At 36.8% G+C, this 24494-nt stretch overlaps 1 protein-coding gene across 1 annotated transcript; it reads right to left on the bottom strand.

Annotated features, from left to right (window-relative positions):
* Positions 1–20528: 20528 nt before the first annotated feature.
* LOC127806468 (E3 ubiquitin-protein ligase RHA2A-like) lies at positions 20529–21403 on the bottom strand. Its single transcript, XM_052343791.1, has one exon. The coding sequence runs from the start codon at positions 21346–21348 to the stop codon at positions 20851–20853; it is 498 nt and encodes a 165-aa protein (XP_052199751.1). The 5' UTR covers positions 21349–21403; the 3' UTR covers positions 20529–20850.
* Between the last annotated feature and the right edge of the window lie 3091 nt (positions 21404–24494).

Genomic DNA, 24494 nt, shown 5'->3' with positions numbered 1-24494 from the left:
GACTTATCCATCTCCTTGCTTTATCTCTATAGACGTTAATTCCAAAGATATAGGTCACCTATCCCAAATCTTTCATGGAGAATTTATTGGATAACCTAATTTTAATTAACATCTACACACGAATATCATTCCCCATAAGGATAATGTCATCCACAAACAAGACGGGACATCAATGACACAATGAGACCGGTGTGTGCTATGTTGTTATCTTTAGGAAAGGTAGTAGTTGATCTTACAAACTTCGAGTATGGGATACCCAAGCTAGTACACGGCTGCTTATTAATGAGTATAAGTTCACTAGACTGTGACCCGACTAAAAGGATTCCTTATGGATCTTGCAAGAGTGTATAAGGAAACCTCTAGTGGCAATTGTGCAAGTGATCCTTCAACATGAGGTCACCATTGTGTCTTATGTGTGATTCATATGCTTTCACACTGTTAAGGAAGCATCTCAATAAGGGGTATGAGTACGACAGTGATTGGGTATGCCATGAAGCATGTGAAGGATGTCTGTGAGCCGAGATAGGATTCATCGACCTTTAATTTGGGGAGATATGTCTCATGAGCCATTTGGGGAAATATAGCTTATAAGTCTATGGCTATATCAAGATAGAGATCATATCAAGGTATACTTTACAGGAACCAAAGAAATATTATAATTAGACACTAAAAGAGGATTGACACTCAATCCATATCCCCGCTTGATTGAGATAGTTTAAGTTGATGAAGGGATTGTTGCATGAGAAGACCATCACTAAAAGGCAGCGATCATAAATTGATCCTTCTACCAATTAAGGGCCATAATGGGTTGCTAGACTTTGCTCATGGTCTATGGATTTATTTGATAAAGCCATGGCCAACATATGTAGAAGCCTAATGTGTAATACCCAGGAATAATTTGAGGCTATAGACGGTATTTGATAAAGGGTACAAGTGGAATTCTCAGAAAAATGAGACTATAGGGTACACTAATGCAACTTTAGGCAACCAAATTAGTCAGAGGGAGTACCCCGGACCCTAGATAGCCAAGGAAAATAGTATAACATCGACGAGTAATACGAGTTATGATTTTTAGTGATGAAAGAAATTGGATCAGGAACAGTTTTCGGTACAACTGTCGATCGGGCTGAGAAAACCGAATCGACGTAGGGATCATCTGAAAAGTCAACAGAGCATGTTAAGGATTAATATTTTATGTATAGAACAACCCTTAAGCGATTTTGGGTTGAAATGAATGGATTTAAGATCAAAACGATCAATCGGGCCTAAGTATAATTTTCTAAATTTGCCCGAGAGAGGTCAAAACGATAATTTTTTAGGAATTTTGAGGGTCAAATAAGATGTACTGAGATTTTGGGACTTAGTGGTATATTTGGATAGTTTAGGGGCTCAAGGAAAAAGGCAGAAATGTCAATTGAAGAAGTTAGGGGGCTAAAATGCAAATTATAAAAAATAGTGGTGTGAACGCAGCAAGCCAAAGTCAGCCGCCGCCTTCCACCACACGTGGAGATGTCTCCGGCGATGGGATGGCCGCGAAAGGACCTAGGGGAGTTGCTATACGGCGTGGGGAGGTGTTGGGTGGTGGCTATTGGCCGAGAATGGCGGTGATTTGACCGGATTTTATGGCGAAAGTGATCGAAAAATCTGGCCGAGATTTTTGAAGGTTATTTCTCATGATTTAGGGCTATTCGAGTATGTTAAAGGCTAGATCTAGTGCCTAAGGGATAAGATCATCTAAGATTTGGTGATTTTCGACTGAGAAAATGAGTATAAAAGGGGGATGAAGGCTAAGGGTTTCAAAGAAAAAAATTGAAGAAATCGGGCGAGTTTTAGCTTGAATCGAGCAATGGGGATAGAGGGCTTTTATTCTTTGATTCAAAGGGAGCATTTCTGGAGATTTTTGGAGCGTTTGGAATGCAAATGGTGGTTGTTCGAGCTTAGACGGAACTTAGAGGCGGTCCACTTCCGTCGGCCTGCAACTGGCCATTTGGGCCATTTTTCGGTGGCCTTTCGTCTTGAAATCGGTACCACTTGGATCGACTAAGTAAGGGCTTCAAGAGGTTACCATCTGATCTGGGATCGGAGCAGTTGCTGGTGTCGGAAATTTGGGGAAGATGATCGGCACGTGGCTAGACGTGCCATCCTTCACGCGCAGCCACGCGCTAGGCGCGTGAAGGCGCGTGGATAAGGGCATTTCGATAATTTTAATTCCATTATTTTTATTTAATTATTTTAGGAATTATTGCGTTGAAAGATTTTGGAAAATGTTTGAGGAGATAATTATTTTTGAATTATCGAGATGTAAAATAGGAGAAAAATAGAGAAAAATATGAAAAAATTGAGGAAAATGGATTTTAATGTTTCCTTAATTAAATATGGTGTTTAGGAAATGTTGTGGCTTGAGGTTGAGTGTAAGTTCAAGTGATTCCAATTTTGGCACGCAAATCGAGGCGATCCGAATATGCTCGAGATGAGTGGTCTGACTCTAGTTTTACCCTTGTTTTGGAAACGTCTTGGTGTAAGTGTAGTGAGTTCAGGTGAGCGGTCTTACCAGAACTCGGGATGCTATGCTTATGCGTTTTATTCATGTATATATATATATATGACATCATTTGCATATTGATCATATGGTATATTGCATCAACTGTTTACTTGCAAAAGAGTCGGTGCATGGCGTGTGATTTTCATATCATCGGGGCATTGATTTTCATGTCATTGTTGGGTCCGTATGGGGTCTACTTGAGAATGGGACAAGGTTAATCCAGGTGAATGAGTGACACAGTAGGGCACTCGAGAGATTAAGTATGTCGCGGCAAGGTCAACCCCAACGGTGTGTGGAATGGATTTTCCACGGGAGGTTGAGTATGTCAGGGAGATTTCTCAAGTTAGACATGTTTGCATGGTGTCGTTTTGTCTGTATATGCCATGCTCGTATGTCTTTTATGCATTTTATAAACTGTTTCATGCTATCACTTAGATGTTTTGTCATCTAACCTGGGTTATGCCCCTGGAACATTCAATGTTCCAGCCAGGGACTGCTGCGAGGGCAAGGACATGGCTAGTTGAAGGTCAATGGTGCTTAAATTGATGGTCGTTGTAACCTTTTGGGGTTTTAGTATGTATTTCAGCTTGTGTATGAATAGTTGTATGATAATGTTGTTATCATTTGGGTTATCTGTATTACGTATTTTGTTATGAAAATACTATGTAAGAATCACGGTGTTTGATGTTAATGTATCCGTTACGTTATGATATGTCTCGTTTAGTTGTTAAGATTATTGATCTTGTTAAGTTAAACGGGCAAGACTGGGGTTTTCGGGATCCTATGTGTGCATGTGAAGGTTGTTCAAAAAGCACCGCGCGTGATGATGCTTTTTTTATAAAAAAAAAAAAAGATTCTCGAAAATACCCTTATAGTGACATGCTCGGCGAGGCGGGGTGTTACATAATGGGTCACATGCAATAAGGGTTTGCAATTACAAGGTAATGGCAGGCTTGATTAGGATTGGGGAATCCTAATGAGGAGCTAGAATTCTTAAACATTAATAGTTAATATTTTAGAACTTATAATAACTAACTCTTTTAATTAAGTTTGTCATAATTCCCCTAAAACCCTAGTTGGACTAGGCTACCTAAATTAAGGGCTTAGGTCTTGGTGGATTGTTACTTAATTAATATATGGGCTTATTTATGAAACTAACCTAAGGACATTGGGTGAATTAAGGAGTTTAATGGGCTGTTTTAAACTAAGGCCTAATGGTTTGTTTTAAAGTGTTTAAAACATAAAGTCCAAGAAAGAGAATAAAAGGGAAAGACCAATTCTATGTTTTAAAGGGTTTAAAACATAGGCTTAAAATACCATGCAGCCCAAAGCTCAATTAGGGTTTTGTGCCTAACGGTTATAAATAGTCCTTATGTGGTTCATTTTTTGACTAACCGTGTGCCTCTCCTAGCAATTGATGCCATTTGACATGCATGAGAGAAAGCCCCATGCCGCCCTCTTGATCTAGCGCTCTTTTGTCCTTAGGGAAGCAACTCCCTACAAGGTTAGGTTCTTGGATTGCAAGCTTGTGTGGATATCGTTAGAGACTGGACACTTGAACGACTTCATGATCACTGCTTTTTGGTATTAAATCTTCACGTCAAGAAGTAATCCTTTGCCATTCTTCCGTAATCTATTCCTTTAGAGAGATCCCAAAGGTATATATAATTAAAAATATTTATTTTTTCGCTACGTTATGATTTGCAAATACCTTCAGGGGTAACAGAGCCATCTTCATAGGGAATAGATTCGATTTATGTTCTGTTTTTTTATTTGATTAAATTTATGATGAGTTCTAATTGGGTCTGGGGCAAATCCTTGATTTTAATGAGATTCAAATCAAGTATTTTATGATCTATGATTTTAATGTGATTAAAATCGATACTTTTGAGGAATAACAAATCTATGAAGAGTTCATAGGCGAAAAATAATTGTTTTGATAAATTAAAAGTTGAAAAACAAGATTCAAGGGTTGTTCGAAAGTCGAACGGACCATTTCGATGAAGATCGAAATAAAAAAAAGCTTGGCAACATGCAGTCATGCAACCGTGGACTGTGCAAGGCGCACATGCAGGCTACATACCCATGCACGACCCAACAGCCTAGCAACACCCAGATTGCTACAACCCTTTTCAGCACGAGCCCACAGGCCATCCCAGTGCACTAATCGTTCGCGCGCACTTGGTTTTTTGAACATTCCTCTATTTTTGCAAAATAATAATAATTAATTTTGCAATTAATGCCTTTTTAACCAATTAGAATATTGACATGTTAATTAATTTTAAGTGTTAAGATTAATTAATATATGTGATAAATTTAATTCAAATAAAGTTTTTATTTTGTAATGATTAGTGTAGTCATTGCATGATGTGGCAATCATGGACACAATGACCAATGTGATTGGATTGATTTTATTTCTATTTTGGGTTGTAATATTATTTTGGTAAATAGGGCCTACATGTCCTGTCTTCTCTTGAAATTTTGTTTGTACTTCTCTTCTCACCTCGCTCCTCTCGTATTAACAGAAGGTTTCTATCAGTTTAATATAAAGTAGTATTGGAATTGATGTACAAAAGCTTGAAGATCAAGACAAGGAGTTGCCAAAAGGAGCGGGCTGGAAGGTTGGAGATATTTCCGTGGTCCAAAAGGTTTGTGAAACCTAGGATTGTGACCCATTAACCTTATTTGGCTCAAAGGGTTGATCATAGAAAGTCCATGATCATTTACATGTTTAAATTCTCTTATGCTTTTATATGATAGAATGCATGTTATGGGTGTATGTTTATTACTGCTATGTGATGATTGTATGTATGCATATATGGCACGATGAGACCTTAATAATGAATCCCTCAATTCAAAATATTAAGTCCAAAATAACGAATTTCCTTTCACCAAGATGGTATGAGCCCACAGTTTTTTTTTTTTTTTTTTTTGTCATAAGACTTGTTAGCCAAAGTCAAGGTTTATGGCCATGTTGACACCTCATACCATGTGATAAATGTTATTTGTCTTTGGTGGGTCGAACATAACTAAAAACCATTAACTTGTTGGACAAAGTCAAGGTTAATGGATTTTTAGAGGCCCAATTAGGGAGATGCATGTGATAAAAGTTATCACCCTAACTATCTAGGAGTTCCATGAAGTGGGTAATGGCCCCCAAATCTGTCATAACTTGTTGGCCAAAGTCAAGGTTAGGGTTCGACGAAGGGTTTAACGTTACTCTACAAGATGAGAATGGTGAGAATACCTACTTAATCGAATTTTTCTTGACTTGTTGGCCAAAGTCAAGGTCAAGGCAAGCTAGAGATGGATCCTAACCACTAAGATGTCTTCCAATGGGACTTCCCGAGCCAATAGTGAGGGTTATTAACTTGAGTAAAATAGTAGAAGTATAACATTAAATCTAAAGACTATGTTTAATGTTAATCATGACATGAAACTTACCATGCATTTCTTCTTTGTTGTAGAATACATTATGGCATCACATTCCATTAATATGAATGACATAAAAGAAGAATTGGAAACATTCTAAGCCTATCCTTCTATCATTGAGAATGAAAGGAAAGAGAAAGATGCATTCATGATTAAGGTTCAATTCGCTAGACATAATTCATCCACATAGGTATTGCATATAAGATGCGGATTGCATATTTGTAATAATATGCAAAGGCTAAGTGAAGTTGGAAAGTTAGAGAAAGATGAAGTACACATATAGGTTAGAAATGGAGCGAGAGTTTTTACAATAGTTGTATGTAGTACCCCATGTTTTCAAAAGGTTGCCATGTAAATTAAATGACTTCGTAATACCAAAAAATTGGTTTAATAGTAAAATAAATCCCGAATCGATGGCAGGGAGTTCCCTAGAACTTAAATGTCTAAAGAAAAGGTTATGACATCAACGAGTGTCTCAAAACGAGATTTATGAAACTAAAAGCAATCAGAACAGAGACAGTTCCTGATACGACTAAGCTATAGCCTAAAAGACCGAATAATGGTAAGAGGCTTCCAAGAAATCCACGGAACCCTGAGAAGGCTCTAATTTTATGAATAGAACAACCCTTAAGTGGTTTCGAGATGAAACAAAAGGGTTTGTGATTGAAACATTCATTTGCGACCCAAGTGTGATTTTTTATTCCAATCGAAAAAGGGTTGAAAATGATATTTTTTTCAAATTTGTTGGGCCAATTGAGAAGTATGGGACTTAGGGGTTCAAGTGGTAAAAATATCAAAGCTTCAGGACTTGAAATAAAGGCCAAAATGGCATTGGGAAGAAACTTGGGGTATCAGCGTGATAAATCACCTTGAATTTCAAAATTTATTCCAATATAGTTTTGAATCACTTTGGATTTCAAAACTCATTCCAATATAGCTTTGGATTTCAAACAACATTCCACTCTAGCTTTGGATCACTTTAGAGTTCAAACCTTATTTAAATCAAGTCTAGGGACAAGTGGCTACACATGATTGGCCTGAAAAACCTATAAATAAGGCCATAGGGTTGCTAAAAAATTGTAACGCCTCATTTTTCAAATATATAGTGAAGCCAAATACAAGCTATTCAGGCTATTTACAACACACAAGCATTATTGGAAATCCTTTGTCAGTGAAAGTAAGGATGGAACCTGAAAGCTAGCTAAAATTAGACAATAAGAATTTTGGCTATAAAATCTTTAACATAAGTACAATTGTGATACGTAACTTCCAAAATCCAACAAACAAACCCTTACAACGTCCACAATACATAGTAATCACAATACACACCTGTGACAGCATAAAAATAAACACATGCTTTATGCAACCCCTATATATACAATGGCGATACACAAGCCTCAAGATAAACCCATAGTAGTAGCCTCTTTATACAACGTCTAACTCAAAATTAGACAGAAAATCCAAAAGTTACAATAACTCCTTTTTGTACAAAATTCGTAGTATATGTTTAATAGAAAATCAAACTAAACTTCGACTACCGCTTTGCTTTTCCCTTGCTTGTCTTTGGGATACCTGGCATGTTGGACATGCCTGGGATGTTGAATATCCTAGAGGTATGAAATACCAAAGTTAGATAATTACATCTAAGTGAGATAGTTCATAAAAAAGAAAGTTTGTGTATGCCAAAAGCAATATACAATATGCAGTATAAGTACGCAATCTCCTCTATAAAAACCATGACCAGGGAATTATCATGTTCAACTCCTCAGTCCCATGCGAGCATATGGTCATCATCACACGTGATAATCCACCAATCAGTCACAAGCGCTAATGCATGATAAATCAAGGTAAAGCTGAAAGAACATGTTTAATCAAGGAAAAACAAGGAAATCATGACATGTAAGGCATAAATACCAACAAAATGAACAAATAATCAAGATCAAGGAGAGCACATGCAAGAACAAGTACAAAATAATTCCTTGTGGTAATGATGCCAGGATGTTGCAATCATCCTTGCAAACCATCATATTCAAACTCCCTACTCCTCTCCCCCTTGCTGGGCAAAAGGATCTACCACCATCACACATGGTGACCTCCATGCCCCTCTCCCCCTTGGTGGACAAGGGGAACCTCACACATGATGACCTAGAATGTCACTAGCCACAAATACCATGACATGTGCAAAAATGGAAAGGATATGCTCGTTTTATGGAAAATGTGATACGTAAAGCCACAAATCGCACAAGATGATATAAAGAATGATCAAGAGGTAGAAAAAAATATGAAAGAACAGTTTTCATGCACAAGAACCACTCACCTTGGTTGTTTACCTTTTGGAATCATTGTTAAAGCTTGACAGGTTAGGTTTTCTGCAGAAAACACGTCTTTTTGTAAACTAAACTTAAAATATTTTTATACAAACTTGTTCTAATATATTTAATTAGTTTATATATAAAATTTCAAGGAAAATGGAGGATGCATGTGCTCCCACATGCCTTAGAAAGGAGGCCTACGTGCCTGACCAGCAACGACACTTGTACTGCACGCCTCGCCGTAAACTTTCAACAACCCTGCGCATTTTTCGTATTTCGATCGTATCTCCCTCGTTTGAACTCTGATTAGACCTCTATTTTTTCCTACATGCTCCTCTTTCATGCCTCTACCCGATTATGGAAAGAAATTGGACTTACCTTAGGGTTGTTGTGACTTTTTTTGGCACGAACTTTGAGAATAGTGCAAAACTTGTTTCTCCTTCAACTTCGATAGAATTTCTCCCCACTTTGTGGAAAAGTTTTCCCCCTCCAAAATGCTTAATTACCCCTTTTGTGGAGTGTCTAAATTCTTCCCCCATAATCTTGAATATATAGACTTCTCGGGCAAATAGATTCATGCCACATGTCGTTGGGATTTGATCCACCATCATTAATTTTACCCCATGGCGCCAAGTGTCTCTTGGGATTTGGGCTTCCATCATTAGCTTTACCCCATGGCCCCAAGTGTCTCTTGGGATTTGGGCTCAATAATGACTTATCTAAACTTCTTTTTACTAATCAACTTATGGGTGAATTGGATTGTGCCATGTGTTGAGTCATTATCATCGCCTATGTGCATCCAACCAAAATGTGCCACTTGTCTTTTCATTAGAAGGCCTCATCATTACCTTCCAAATGGCTAATAGCTTGATGCCAAGTGTCCCCCCAAACTATATTGAAATGTTATTTGAAATCCAAAGTTATATTATAATGTGACTTGGAATCCAAAGCTACATTTAAATCGGATTTGAAATCCAAAACTATATTAGAATAAGGCTTCACATCCGCAAGCTTTGTGTTATTGCTCTTTGGGCTCGAACCTTCCAAATATTGCACTCTTGCTTAGAACTTTTTGATAATTACACTTGGATCCCTTGTAACTTGGTCCCCTAGCCATCTAAAATTTCCTTTATGCCTCGGGAGAATGGATTTATTATGTTAATACCCTAGGGTTTTAGTAAATTTACACTTATGCCCTGAGTTTTTTTAGAAACTGCACCTTTACTTAGGCTAAAAAATTATGATTTTGCCACTAGCTTTGAAACTGTACTTTTATCTCAGAACTTTCATAATCCCTTGAAATGTTTTTTTTCCTCAAACATTTGAGTTCAAAATCCTTGAGTATTACATTCTTCCCCCCTTAAAATAAATTTCGTCCTCAAAATTTCACCTCATGAGTCATCCAGTTCTCACTACCCAAGTAAATTCTTGAAAATCATGGTGTCTCCAAGACACCTTTTTCAAGGGATATTATTTCATTCCACAAGCCTTTACACTAGGGTGAATGATTTATTTGTATTGGTGTGCCTTGTTCAATATGGGTTACCTTAACTCTTGGCCTCAAGCACATAAAGTCAATTAAAAAATCGAAGTATTTCATTTGAAAATCGAAATCAGGGTTTTTAACCCATTCCCAATTGTCAACACACATTTGAGTCTTCTAGAATAGCTTGTCAGGTCTGTTCATCAGATGAGAGTGAATCGCCAGGCTAGCAATGTAAATAGACGTTTCCTTAGGAATCACATCTACTAACAATTGGCTAAAAGCCTCCACCAGTCCCTATCCTCGGGTCATCAGAACATGTTATCAAAGTAGGCTCGTTCTTGCATTAGCAACCACGTTCACTCTCCCAAGGTGATACTGGATCACACAACCACAACCCTTTAAAAACTTTATCCACTATCGATAAGTCATTTAGAGACTTGCCTCCGATAACTCATTGTATCTCGACCGTGTATACCTAGTCAACGTGTATTCCAATCTTTGGGGCATCAGGCACCTGGAGACTTTATATTCTTCCCTTTGCCTTGCAGCTAAAAGAAAGAGTAGGGAGCCATTATTGTGGGGTGCCCTAGAAAAATCAAATCCAAAAATCCTAGAAGTATCCAAAAAGATCAAAAACCCGAATGACCTCGAATAGTTTTTCGGAGGATCTAAAGAGTCTCCGAGCTAGTGAAGCCCAAGAATCATCTACAAAGTCTCCCAGCCCAAGTCACCTGATGACTCTAAAAAATCTTTGGGGAAACCCATCAGAAAGATACTCTTCGAGGGCATTCCATCCTTAAAGGAACCTTCTGGCCCTTTGGCCTCATCCGAACCTTCCTCACCCAAAGAGTCTTTCGAGACACATCAATATGCCACATGTCATGTGGCCCCCACCATTAATGCTTATAAATATCCCCCTAGTATGCTCCAAAAGGAGAGGACCCAGATCTTAGACCCAAAGACTTAGACCCAATCTTTGAACCCATTGGAAGACTCCCATCTGAAGACACCTATCTGGAACCTCATAGCATACACACATAGATACATGCATCATTTTGGACCATGGCATCACTTGAGCTAAGCATTGGAGGGCCTATATGGGGGAGCTCCTCGCATGCCTTCTGAGTGTTCTTGTGCTGCAGACCCATCTAGAGACCCCCAAACCCATCGGAAGACTAGCCAACTGAAGACTCGAGTTATCGGGGAGCTAGGATCCTGATGACTCCCTTAAGCCATTTGAACACTCAAGGCATCCTCTTTGCTCTCCTGGATAGTAGATTAAGCCACATTCCAGTCAAGCACCTATTACCCCCTAGCCATCATGGACCTCAGCTCATCATCGAGACTCTGCCAAGTGATTTTGTAGGATATATAAATTTAATTGTTATATTCAAGCAACAACACAACACCTACCCACATGTCTACTATCTGCATCTCATGTAATATGGTATGTGACACACCATCCATTATCATTAACATCTCATGTTAATCAATGGTGGTAACCCATGTGCTAGTCTATGATTGATAAATCATATTCACCTTCTGATAAATCTGGGGATTGGGAATACCTTTAAGAAATTCCAAACTAAAGGTCTTCATCACATATTCTTAACACTTAAGAATATGATCTCTACATGGAAATCTAGCGACTCATTCATAAGAAAAATATGAGAGTATAAATGAAGATATGACCTTTTATTTATAAACAAGATTACATAATTAGTGTCGATTACATACATTTAATGAAACATAAATCTAGCATTTGGGCAGTAAAACCAACAGGGCACTAGTTGTTGCTGGCACGTTGCCTCCCCTCGTTTTTATTAATTTTGGTTTTATTTTCTGTTAAAAAAATTTATTTTCATTTACGAAGAAAATAATTTTTAAAAATTATATTTTCAGTAAATTTGGTTTATTGATGATTTCCAAAACATTCTCTAATTTATCTCAAATTGGAGAACTTCATGCTTATATGCATGTCTCCTTTAAAATAATCAAGTAAGTTTTTGGAAAATCTTTATGAAATGGAAAATATATTAAATAAATTTGGTATTGATGAGTTCCAAATCATTTGATAAATTCTCTTAAATTGGAGAACTTCATGCCCATATATTTATTTCTTTCAAACTAAGCAAGTATGTTTTGTATAAGTATAATACAAAGCTTGTGAGAAAAATTGGCTTAAGTATAGCTTTTGATTAAATCGAGTATTGAAGTGAACTTTCAAAATAATCGAGTACTGAAGTGATTATATCGACTATTATAAGTTCCTACTTGAGTACATTTTTACAAAGTTTTGTTTCTAAAATCCAAGTTGAGTATGGTACTTTTATAATCGAGTAATGATCCTTCACTCAAGTAAGCTTTTGAGAAAATAGAGTATTTCTATGGCTATGAAATCTAAGCATATTTTCAGTCGAGTAAATGAAGGGGAACACTAACTCGTGGTATATACAAGGGTTTTATCGTTATCAAAAAACTTTTTCAAAAAATACAAAGAATGCAGCGGAAATAAGTTTAAGACCACCTTGCAAGATTGGTATCATACAACCATATGCAATACAAATCGAAACCATTGCATAGGGTGTTTAACAATATACCTTACAGAGATTTCTAATTTCGATGTTGAGGCTGAAACTCCTCCTATGGCAGCAACTATTGCTCTCGATAGCTCTTGAATAGCTCTACCAGGAAAACTTCTACTACCTTAAATAGCAAGTTGGATGACCAATTTGTCCCTCGAAAGCACAAAGGACCTGGTTAGTCCACGCTCCAAGTAGATGATGACACCTACAAAGAGACCTATGTTCCAACCAAGTCTCTTATAGGTAATTCAAGCTGGAAATGGGTTCTAATCAAGGGTTCCAAATCCAAATAGTCTCACTGTTGGATTGGTGTTTGTGTTACAATATCAACAATAAAAATGGAGAAAAGAGGAGTTAGGTTAAAGGTATTCAAAAGGCTCTAGAGGAAGAACAAACAAGCTGGCCGAGAGAAGAATCGTAATAATTACCAAGGAAGTAAAAACTCTACTTGTTCTTCTCTTCTTACCTTTAAATATATCACACCCAGAAACCCTAAATGCCTAAATCGGACAAAACCAATTAGGAGAGAGAGAAGGGACAACAGGGAGACAAGGAGAGGCGTGCCCTAAGCATGCCGTCCTCTCTGTTCGTCCTTACTCCAGCTCACGGCCGAAGCCTTTAGAGAAAATGACCAAACAATTGTGTTGAATTCCAACCCTCGCTGTTAAAAATGGTCAACATTTATAAACAAATGGTCGATTGATTCGCAATGACCAATCGACTAATTTCTTAATCTATCGACCGATTTCAGCCACGTATCGGTCGACCGCCTCTAAGGCTAATTGACTGGTTCTATCTCTTTACACCAAGTTTTTAGAAATTGCATCTAGGACTACTATTAACTCTTAATGACCCTTTCACCATCTCATGATAAAGGCCCCCATTAACTCTTAACAACATGCCTATCAACTCTTAATAGTTGCTCCATTTAATATGATCATTGAACCCGGTCCATTTGTTAGTGTTGGTGCCCTAATGCTAGATTTAGATGGCATTTGACACTTATATTTAGGGGACTAATGATGTAATTCTTGCTACATGTAATAAAATATGTTCTCATATTTAAGGTCATATCTTCATTCATAGCTCTCCAATCATATATATATGAATGAGTCCTTAGATTTCTTGTTGAACGTCTTATTCTTAAGTGTTAAGAATGTGTTACAATTGAACTTTGTAATAAGGATATCTTAATGATAATTCTCAGTCCTTAGACTTCTCAGATGGGGACTATGATTAGTTGAGTACGGACTGCCGGATGGGATACTACATTTGATTAGTATGAGATGCTAATAATAGAGAATGATGAGTTACATGCCATAATCCATGAGATGGATATAGTATACATATGGGTGGATGTTAGTGGAACATCCACTGAATGTGACGCACGTGATAGATCACATGGCTCAAAGGATCTATGGTCTATCACAGGCTTCAATTGTATTACGAGTCCTTTGACTAGAGGCAACACAATTGTCTTGTGTGTCAGTGCTAGGGATTTACCGTTGCTAAGAACCATCTAGTTTACGGATAGGAGATGCACTGTGTGGTCCCTATGTAGTGGTATTTGGAGGTAGGTGATTGTTGATGGGATCCATCGACCTCCAACTTGAGATGAACATCCAATGCAATCAGCAGGGTGATTGCTGATGGGATGCATCGACCTCCGGTGTGAGGTGAACATCCTATGCAATCAAGGGTGGTCTTGATTGTAGAAATCCCTGGCCAGGGTACATTTGATTGGAAAGTATTCTAATATCGAAAAAAATTCTGATGTGTTGTCTCAATCTCACCATACTGATTTTAGCATAAGCATTGAGTTTGTAAGTTTAATCAGTCCATGACTCTCACTCGATCGGGATGATGATTGATGGAGGGATTATAGTACACTAGAATTGAAAGCCCAAATAGGTTCTATTCTGAAGTAAGACTTTATTACTAGTAGGATCGCCTTGACATAATGCTAGTTGCCACTTAGGGTTTTTTAAGGTACATTGAGGAGATGGAGAGATCCTCGATGTCGACCAAAACATTTGGTTAACGTCATAGAGTTTGATGTGTCATGATTGTTACTTAGTAATGAACCTAGAAGGTCACACGTATATCTGGGTATGATAGTTGACTAAGCGATTAAGGATGAAATCATCATTAGGAGTTAATGACATTACCGTTAAGAGTTAATGGATCGGTAAAATGATTAATTAATAAGGAGCAATTGTCAAGAGTTAACATGCATGTCGTTAAGAGTTAACGGAGGCCTTGGTGTCATTATGAGATAATAAAAATGCTATTAAAAGTTAATAGCTAGCCTAGATGCAATTTTCTAGAAGTCTTAAATAAGGGGCAAAAACAGTCGATAGCCTTGGGAAGTTGTCGACCGATTTCAAGAGAAACGATTGACAGCTCCTTTCGAGCGGTCGACTAGTCTTGTTATAGAGGTCAAAAATGCATGATCAATTTGTAGTCTTTTGCAATAAAAATTGGGACATGTGGCATGGAAGGACGACGGGAGGACGAGAGGCTTGAAGGTATGTGTCCTTCTTGTCATCCCTTGGTCTCCTCTCTTTCTCCTATGGCCAATTTGTTAGATTTGCCTCTTTTGGGTATGCCCTAGGGTTTCCAATTTTGGGAGATATATATGCTTGTGTTTGTGTTATGACTAAATGAGATGATTTGGCTTGTTTTTTCTTTGCCATTATTGTTGTTATTCTTCATACCCAGAAACCCTAACTCCCATTTTACTCCTTGCTTCCTTTATAGCTATTGTAGCTTGTTGTTCTTGATAGTAAGACTATCAAGATTGAGAAGCCATTTGATTTGTACCCATTCATTTCTAGCCCTAACCTCCCTTACTCTCTTTTTCTAGCATAAAGAGAGAATGCTGAGATTCACCATCTCACTGGAGTATGGACTGACTAGGCCTCCCATGCTTTCGGGAGTCGGTTTCGTCTAACCAAAAAATTGCTTAGGAGTTATTTGGAGCAAGGAGTTGTTGCCACCGGGAGTATTTTAGTCTCTACATCGGCCTTCAAGTCTTGAAAGGTAAAATAACTAAACCCCCTATAGCATAGTTTAGTTTTCTATAGCATATGGACATCGAAACGAGTCTTGCAAGGGCATTTTTGGTTTATGTTTCCGTTGTCATTTTATTGTTTTTCAATTTTTTTTTTGAAAATCCAATTAAACCCTTGCATTGATACTCCAATAGTTGGCATTTCTCATCACCATTAACTCTTAACAGTGACATCATTAACTCTTGATGATGATTACAACTTTCATCACTTAGTCAACCACAACACTCAGGTATGCATGTGACCTTCTAGGTTCACTACTAAGTATCAATCAGGACACGCCAAACTCTTTGACACTGAGCAAACACTTTGGTCTACAACAAGGATATCTCTCTATCTCCCCGATATACCCCAAAAGACCTTGAGTGACAACTAACATTATGTCAAGGTAATCTTACCAGTAATGAAGTCATAGTTCAATAGATAACCTATTTAGGCTTTCGATTCTCATGTACTATAATCCTTCCATCGACTAAAATCCCGATCGAGTGAGAGTCATGGACTGATCAAACTCACTAACTCAATAGCTATGCTAAGTTCTAGGAAGTTCACCTCATGTCAAAGGTCAATGGATCCCATTAGCAATCACTTGCCTCCATACATTATTGCACAGAGACCACACAATGCATCTCCCACTCGGTAACCAGGCGGTTCTTAGCAAAGGCAAATCTCAAGCACCAAAATACAAGATAACTGTGTCACCTCTAATCTAAGGTCCAGTAATGTAATCGAAACCAGCAATAGATCATAGATCCTTTTAGCCATGTGATTTATCACATGCGTCACATTCAGTAAATGTTCCACTAATAACTACCACATGTCTACTATATCCATCTCATGGATTATGGCATGTAACTCACCATCCTTTGTCATTAGTATCTCATACTAATCAAAAATAACAACCCATATGCCAGTTCGTGATCGATTAATCATATCCCACTTCTGAGAAATCTAAGGCTTGACGTACCTTTAAAAAATCCTTAATCTAAAAGTCTTTATCACATATTCTTAACACTTAAGAATAAGACTATCATAAGGAAATCTAAGGATTCATTCATTTAATTGATTGGAGAGGTATGAATGAAAATATGACATTAAAATATGAAAATATATTTTATTATATTTACAAGATATAAATCATTAGTCCCATAATACAACCACTAGATATCATCTAAATCTAGTATTAGACCACTAACACTAATAGTAAATGCTTTGTATGCTTTTTAAAATAGTTGATTATGTGCTTTAGCAAAATCATTTTTCAATCAACTATAAATATCATTATACTCAAGTGCATTCTGCAAACTCTCCATTATCTAATATTTAATTGAGTAAGGCTTCTATTTAATCGAGTATCAGTATTTTGTACTCTAGTAATTCTTTCTTCTAATCGAGTATTTTTATATCAAAAGTTCTAAGCATATTTTCAATCAAGTAAAGCTTATTTTCAATCTATTAATGTATTTTGTTAATCGAGTATCTATTTGTGTTAGTTAAGTGAAGAAGGATTTGTCTCTGACTAAGTCTCTATTCTTAGAATTAATTGAGTATCAAATGATTGTACTCAAGTAAATGTATCTGTTAGTTGAGTAAGCCTAGCCCAGTAATTGAATGAATTATGCATAGTTTATGAGGCTTCTAAGTTAGTCGAGTAATGACTTGATCATACTCAAGTAAACCCTATAGATAATTGATTACTTGAAAAGTCTGATTGAGTAAGTGTTATATTAGTTGAGTATCCTTAAAAGTTAGTTGAGTAATAGGTGTTAGTTTTTAAAAAATATAGCCATTACTTAGAAAAGAAAAATAGGACAATTGTGACCGTTAGAGTTTTATCTCTTTATTTCATGAAGTATATCTATGTTGTCTTATATAATAATAAAAAATATGGTTATGCATTACGTGCAAAAATGTTATATCTATATAATATGCATATGGTTGTTAACTAATTTAACTGTTATTGTCAAATTAAAGAACCTATGAGAATGTGCAGGTATCAAGGAAAATCCCAAGTCTCAAACTTCTATAAAAGGCCGAGTGTTGCAAGAGATCAATGTTGACCAAGCGAGTAATCAAGTGAGCCTAGGATGATGTTCGAGCAATGCCAAGTCAATCCAAATTTAGACAACTAAATTTAATTCTGGCTAATGTTCATTACTTGAGTGTTATTTCTTCATGTTCATCTTCTTCACTTCAAGCAAATTATCTGGTAAAGTTTTCATGTAGATATTCTTAAACCAGATACTAGATATAAGAGAGTGGCGTACTTTATTCATTCATATTCATATAACTCACTTATTGTTCAAGAGAATGTTTGAAATCTTTGTATTATCTTACATTTTTCTCTTGAGAAATTCTTTCACAAATTTTGTGAAAGCTATAAGAGATTACGCCTCATTCTTTAAGAGACAGCGGTTGTGGCTAAGCTTAGTTGGGAAAAAACCTCATGTAAAGGTTATAACTGCTCATATAAAAAGCTGAGGTTCCTACTTAGCTCTTGAAAAATGGAGGTTATAGCTGAACCTGTAAAAACTATGTATAGGTTATAATTGAGCCTTAAAAGCTAAAATCCCATAGTGGATGTTTTCAAAATCCTTAATGAAAAGATATGGTAGTGGACTAAGCTTGTTGCTTGAACCACTTAAAAATTGTTGTGTTCATGTGGTTTGATTTTTTATGTCTTTAATAGCATTGTTTTTCTCCTGCCATAAAATGATCTTTCATCTAATCAAAATTCATTATCATTATGCAAGAGTGCTCTTTTATTCATTGTATATATAAATGTCTTTAAGGCAATCGAGTAATCAATGTTGATACTCGAGTATTTCTTTATAAGATGGTTGAATAAGCTATTCTTTTTATTTGTATCAACATAATAGTTTTCTCATCTTAAAAATGTAGCATTCATCTTTACCAAAATATTCTATGATTTAAATTGATTCTTATAACACATATTTTCATATAATATTTAATGTATTCTCATTTTATGTCAATCATCATTGAGCAAACTGGTCTGAGTTTTCATTGCATGTATAAAGATTTTCAAACCTCTTTGGTTTCTTATATTGGCTTTTGAGTGTTAACATTTCACAGAAAGTGAGAAAAATTTTATGGTGATCATAATAATTGCTTTCTTATATTTATATTCAAATGTTGTTTTTCATTCATATATATTTATTTTACATCTGAACTAACTTTAAATTAACCTATATGAACATGTTTTAATCCTATAAATCTATATTCAATTTTTGCAACATTTTTATGTTATAAAAAGTATATTTCAAATTAGCCTTAATGCATAATTATTCTTTAAATATCTCAAAAATATTCAAAACATCCAATTTAACCCCTTCTTTGATAATCTTTCATTTTTATTTTTGGCCTTGATTTTTGGTGTGGCCTTTCAAAGGACACATTCTAGACATGGATACCTATACAAAAGCGATCATGTCCCTCGAGAATCTTTCCTAGGACTTCTCCGAGGGAATGGTTTCAAAGGGCAAGTTACAATAGCATTGAAGGTCCTACACGGAAGAAATCCCTATGTGTCTTCTAACTATCTTCTGCCTTACAGACCATCCATTTTTAGAGCAATCTGTTCAGGCTACCTTTTGGGGGATGTCCTCATGCTCTTCCAGACAATGGATTGAGCACCCTTTTGGGCTAAATTGGCTTCCCCAGTTAGGCCTTTGTATCTGCATCTAGGCCTATCAATTGTCTACTGAGTTTCTTGACAAATACATATTGATTGTTGTATTCTGACAATAGTTTTCCCAACATTTATTTTTAAAAATTTTATAAAACATCAAAATGGTATTTTCTAATCTAAGGTATAAAGTTAAATTAGAAAATTGAATTTCTTATAATGAGAGATTTAATTATTCAATAGACAATTAGAATTAAAAACGAAAATATTTCCTACAATCCTTAATTTTTCTTCTACCTTTGTATAGATGTATTATACATCTCTTCTATTATTCAAAGAAAATATCTGATTTTTGATATTCAAAGTTTTCTTTATTTTCCAAAATATCTTTTTATATTTGCTTAAAAGAACAAAAAAACCAAATGCGTTGTTTCATTAGATTTAGTAACAAATCATAATATAAAATAAAAACTTGAACATTACAACAAACTCAATTCATTTAAATTTTGATTAAAAGATATAGCGAAATTGTGAATAGTCAATGTTACTCTTTCAACATAGAATCTTTATTTAAAATATTATTTTTTATTGTTGTCTCTCAAACAAAATAATAAATTTATTAATTAAAATATATTGTCGTTAAGTCACTTAAACTCTGCAAAAAAGAAAACGATCAAATGACATAGAAAAATTTCTACACAAATTTCTCGATACTTAAATCAGACAATGAAGATTTGAATGCCATATTAAAATCAGTATTAAAGACATACCTTTTTAAAATTGAGAGTTCATCTATTTATAGAATATGGTGCTTTCTCAAATTCAATAGAAATAGGATTCTTCCTAATAATATCTATCTTAATATTTTAAAATCCACTAAGATTAGAATTCTTATGGATAATGTTTTTATTTTTCACAACACTGTCAAATAAATTTTTAAATATCAGAACTATCTTATTTACGTTTTGTTTGGAAACCCATCTATTAGGGAGAAATCTATACTGTGGCTTATAGTCTTCGAAGAACAGAAGTAATTCCTAACCTTTGATCATTGGAGAACTAAGCCTAGCTTTTAAGATTTTTGGGAAACTACAAAGTCTTTGGCTCTCAATATCTAAGAGACCATGAGTATCTCAGTTTTTAAGGTCTCCCGACTTAAAATCTGAAGACATCTTGAGTCTCGATCTCCAAAAGACTATAAAAGTTTCCCAGCCTTAGTTCTTAATGTCGGGCCTTTTCGACCTTTTGAATTTTTTTAAAATTTTAATAAATTTTTATGTATGACATCTCATTTATTATATACGAATAAGAGAGCCAAGTTGCCTCTATAATGCATATTATTTCTTAGTAAAACAATATATACATATTTACAATGGATAATTACAAGGACTAGGTTCACGACTTTTCACTTATTATGAATGAGACACGTACTAAATAAGCGGAGAAATGCCAGATAACCAAAAAGAAAAGCTGTGAAAATTTTATAGCGGTGAGAAAAAGAGCCCAATAATACAGAGAGCTCTTCAAAAAGACAGCTAGAAAAACTTCAAAACTGCCATTAAACTAAAAATATCCCAAAAACAATTAACAAAACGGCAAAATTACCCCCCCAAAATAAAATGAAAACCCATCTGAATATCCACCACTGTAATCATCATGACCATGCGCCACCGCCATCATCATCGCCACCGCCACCGCCACCGCCACCACCATCCGATGTCATGCCATACATAACCGATTAGGGCTGGCGTCATCATTTGCAACGATTAGAAACATTCACCGCAGGGTGAAAAAGCCGAGGATGTCACGGCTCACGCGCTTCTCCGCCAAGGCCACGCGCCGCTCGGAGACTAGCGGCGAGCGGCAGAGCGGGCAGCTGAAGTTGAGGTGATCGAGCCAGCCGTCGAGGCAGCCCTTGTGGAAGACGTGGCGGCAGGGCAGCCGCCGGACCTGCTCCCCCTCTCCGAGCGCCGACAAGCACACTACGCAGGCCGGCGGAACCTCGCCGCCCGCATCGCCGGCGTATCGGTGGGAGAAGACGCGGTTGAGATCGAGCTGCTCGGTGAGGACGATAAGGCGGGCCAGGCCGGAGCCGACGGCGTCGAGGAGGAAGCCATCGTCGACGTGGTCGGGGTCGAATCGGGAGAGGCCGAGCGAACGAAGAATCAGGAAGGCAGCGGAGCGAAGATAGCTTAGGCAGCTGGCGATGATTGCTATGAAGAGGATGAAGATCGATTCCGATGAACAATCGCTCACATGGCCCTGTAACCCCATCGCTTCTTTTCTTTCTTTCTTTATCTCTAATTTTGATTTGATTTATGTTGTCTCTCTGCAAATATATGTGCGTATTTATGTGGAGAGAGAAGTAGAGAGGCAACTTGGGGAAAAGACAAAATTAGGGCTCTAGAAAGTGACGCACTTGCGGTATTTGCTTTAATCTATATATATATATATATATATATTAATTTAATTTACATTTGTTAAAAGTGTTTATTTATTTGTATATTAGAGGTGCAGTGGGGGCGATGCACGGGTAAGTAAAATGTAAAAAATAGTAAATGAAGATTTATGAGGTGACTATTAATAATTATATTTTAATTTTTAATTCATTTAAGTAAAGCTTAAATGAAAATGAGATTTGCTATATTAGTAAAATTATGTTAATTATAATTTAAAGATTATGAGTTCACATATTATAAGTTGTTTATTATTATTTTTAAAATAAAATATGTAAGGAGCATGCTTATCAATTGAGGCATAAAAGTCAATCCGGACAAGTGTGAGCTATTCTAGAGATGTGCAGCTCTATATTGGACCCTAAATGTTCTTTTCAGTTCAAAAGAGAAAGATCGGATGTGAGTTTGAGGCGATCGGACAATAGATTTTAAGGCAATTGAGTGGACTCTAGTGGTCTGAATGATAAGGGTGGATGACACTTGTAAATACTCTAACGCTTAAGTGAGATGGAGATTGACAATATATCAGTAAGGTCAAAGAAGAACATACCTTGGCATGTGATCAAGTTGGTTTATATCCAGGAGAGAAAGGGGGAGTTCCCCTGTATACATTCTTGCCTTGGGTGTCGCAGGGTGATGGGATTGTGATATCCGACACCTGCGAGGCTTCCTAACGGAGGCGTGGTGCTAATAGGATCGGTAATAAATATAGATGAAACTTGCAATAAATGAGGATGGGCAGGGGAGTGCCAGTACGCGATGGTGATGATGGTCGTTGTAGGTTGAAGTTAGGTCGAGATTAGGCCATGGGTCGATGGGGATCTTAGGCCTTTATCAGACCGAGTCTAATTGGGTCAATATAGTCCATAGCCCCCCAAGTCGGATATTCGTGAAGCAAGCATCCGAGCTTGAGGATGTGTAGTCATCTCACGTTTGCATTTTAACTATCTGTTCCTAGGGTGAGGTCAGGATATAATCCCTTGGGCCGAGGTGTTTTGATTGAGATGGTGTCTGGACATACCTGGCTCGAGTAGGTGTGCCGAGCTTAAGAAGCTTGCGAATAACCAGGTCGTAATGGCACCCTAGATGCTCGCCTCGACATACCTGGCTCGAGTAGGTGTGCCGAGCTTAAGAAGCTTGCGAATAACCAGGTCGTAATGGCACCCTAGATGCTCGCCTCGGGTATGTCTAGACACCATCTCAATCAAAACACCTTGGCTCGAGGGATTATATCCCAACCTCACCCTAGCAACAGATGGTTAAAACGCAAATGTCAGTTGACTATACATCCTCAAACTCGGATGCTCGCTTCACGAACATCTGACCTAAGGGGTTGTGGACTGTACTGGCCCAATCAAACCCAACTCGATAAAGGCCCAAGATCCCCATTGCCCCACAGCCTGATCTGGGCTTAACTTTAGCCTTCAATGACCATCATCACCACCATGTACTGGTACTCCCGCGCCCATCTGCATTTATTGCCGGTTCTATCAGCACCACGCCTCAATTAAGGAGCTTCATCGATGCTAGATATCACAATCCCATTACCCTGCAACACCCGATGCAAGCATACATATAGGGGGACTCCCATATTCTCTCCTGGATATAAACTAACCTAATCATAGGCCAAGGTATGTTCTTTTCTGCCCTTATTAATATATTGCCAATTCTCATTCTCACTTAAACATTAGAGTGCTTGCAGGTGTCAGTCACCCATCGTCTTTCAGACCACTAGAGTCCACTCAATTACCTTAAGCATATCGCCCTAAGCTCACGTCTGACCTCTCCCTTTTGGGCGAAAATGAACAATTATTAACTAGAAACTATGTCTAGCTTAATTAAGGTAATTCAAGCTCAAAATAACAATGGGTATGTAAAACAATAGGAATTTACCTTGATCAATCCCTTATTTTCCTTTTTGGGATGACAGCCCTTGCGCGGCTCCCGATATTCATACCCTCAATTATTTAGAGGAGATAAATCGCATGTTAGGCCTTTAGTCCTTGCACAGGGTGATAATCGAACTTCCAACCCACCAGATTGATACTGACATTTTACTCATCCAACCGCTCGACCTATGCCCTGAGACCCTAGGGTAATAGTTCATTCTTTTTTCTATAATCTCTTATTATTTGTCTCTTTGAATCTCTTCTCAATCTCTTTCTTCTCTTTTTCATTTTTTTTCTACGTTAGATTTTTCATTTTTTTACTTCGTTAGATGATCAAGTGCTCAAATGAACTAAATTTGTACTTTGGCCCTTTTTATATCCTTTCCAAATAATCCATTTTTCTAAGCCAAACATGCCCTATCACAACCCGTTAGGGGTCCATGATTGATGCTTAAGTTTTAATGAACCAAAGATGCATTAGGATTAAGCAAGCCTCTGCATATAATAACAATAACCAACAACTGAATCATGACAATATCAATTGCAAAAATAAACTGAAAAATTACCTTTGCAATTCCTATCTATAATAATTAAGCAAACTATTAAGAATATCAGTACTAATGCCCATAAGAATAGCGTGGGACATACAAACAAAATGACTAAGCTAACCTCGACTAAATTGGACTTAGACTTCTTCAATGATATGTGGGTTCCACAGCTAAACCAATACCTAAAAATTTAAAAGAATCTATAATGCGTCAAAACCTAGTATGCCGAACAATATATATCGTGGAGAATCGGGACAAGTAATACACGAGTTTTTGTATAAGAAATATTTTCTCAAAAAATAAATGTAAGAAATTTTATTTTTCACAATGAGGCAAACAAATTCTTTTGCAAGAAAATTCTCTTTCCTAAATAAACTTTTTTTTTTTTTTTAATTTGATCTAGAAACCAATACTTTAAATTTCATATGGGAGTACACTAAATAGAACAAATCCAAATAATGGTCATTGCCCATATCCATGACATAAATCCACATGTATTGTATTGTTGACACACACAATTAGCATTA

This window comes from Diospyros lotus, chromosome 7 (assembly GCF_014633365.1).
Source record: "Diospyros lotus cultivar Yz01 chromosome 7, ASM1463336v1, whole genome shotgun sequence".
NCBI lineage: Eukaryota > Viridiplantae > Streptophyta > Magnoliopsida > Ericales > Ebenaceae > Diospyros > Diospyros lotus.
The sequence above is the reverse complement of the archived record's forward strand: the minus strand, read 5'-3'. Positions and strand labels throughout refer to the sequence as shown.

Excerpts from the sequence above, each read along its gene's own strand:
- LOC127806468 (XM_052343791.1), bottom strand. The coding sequence starts at position 21,348 with ATGGGGTTACAGGGCCATGTGAGCGATTGTTCATCGGAATCGATCTTC.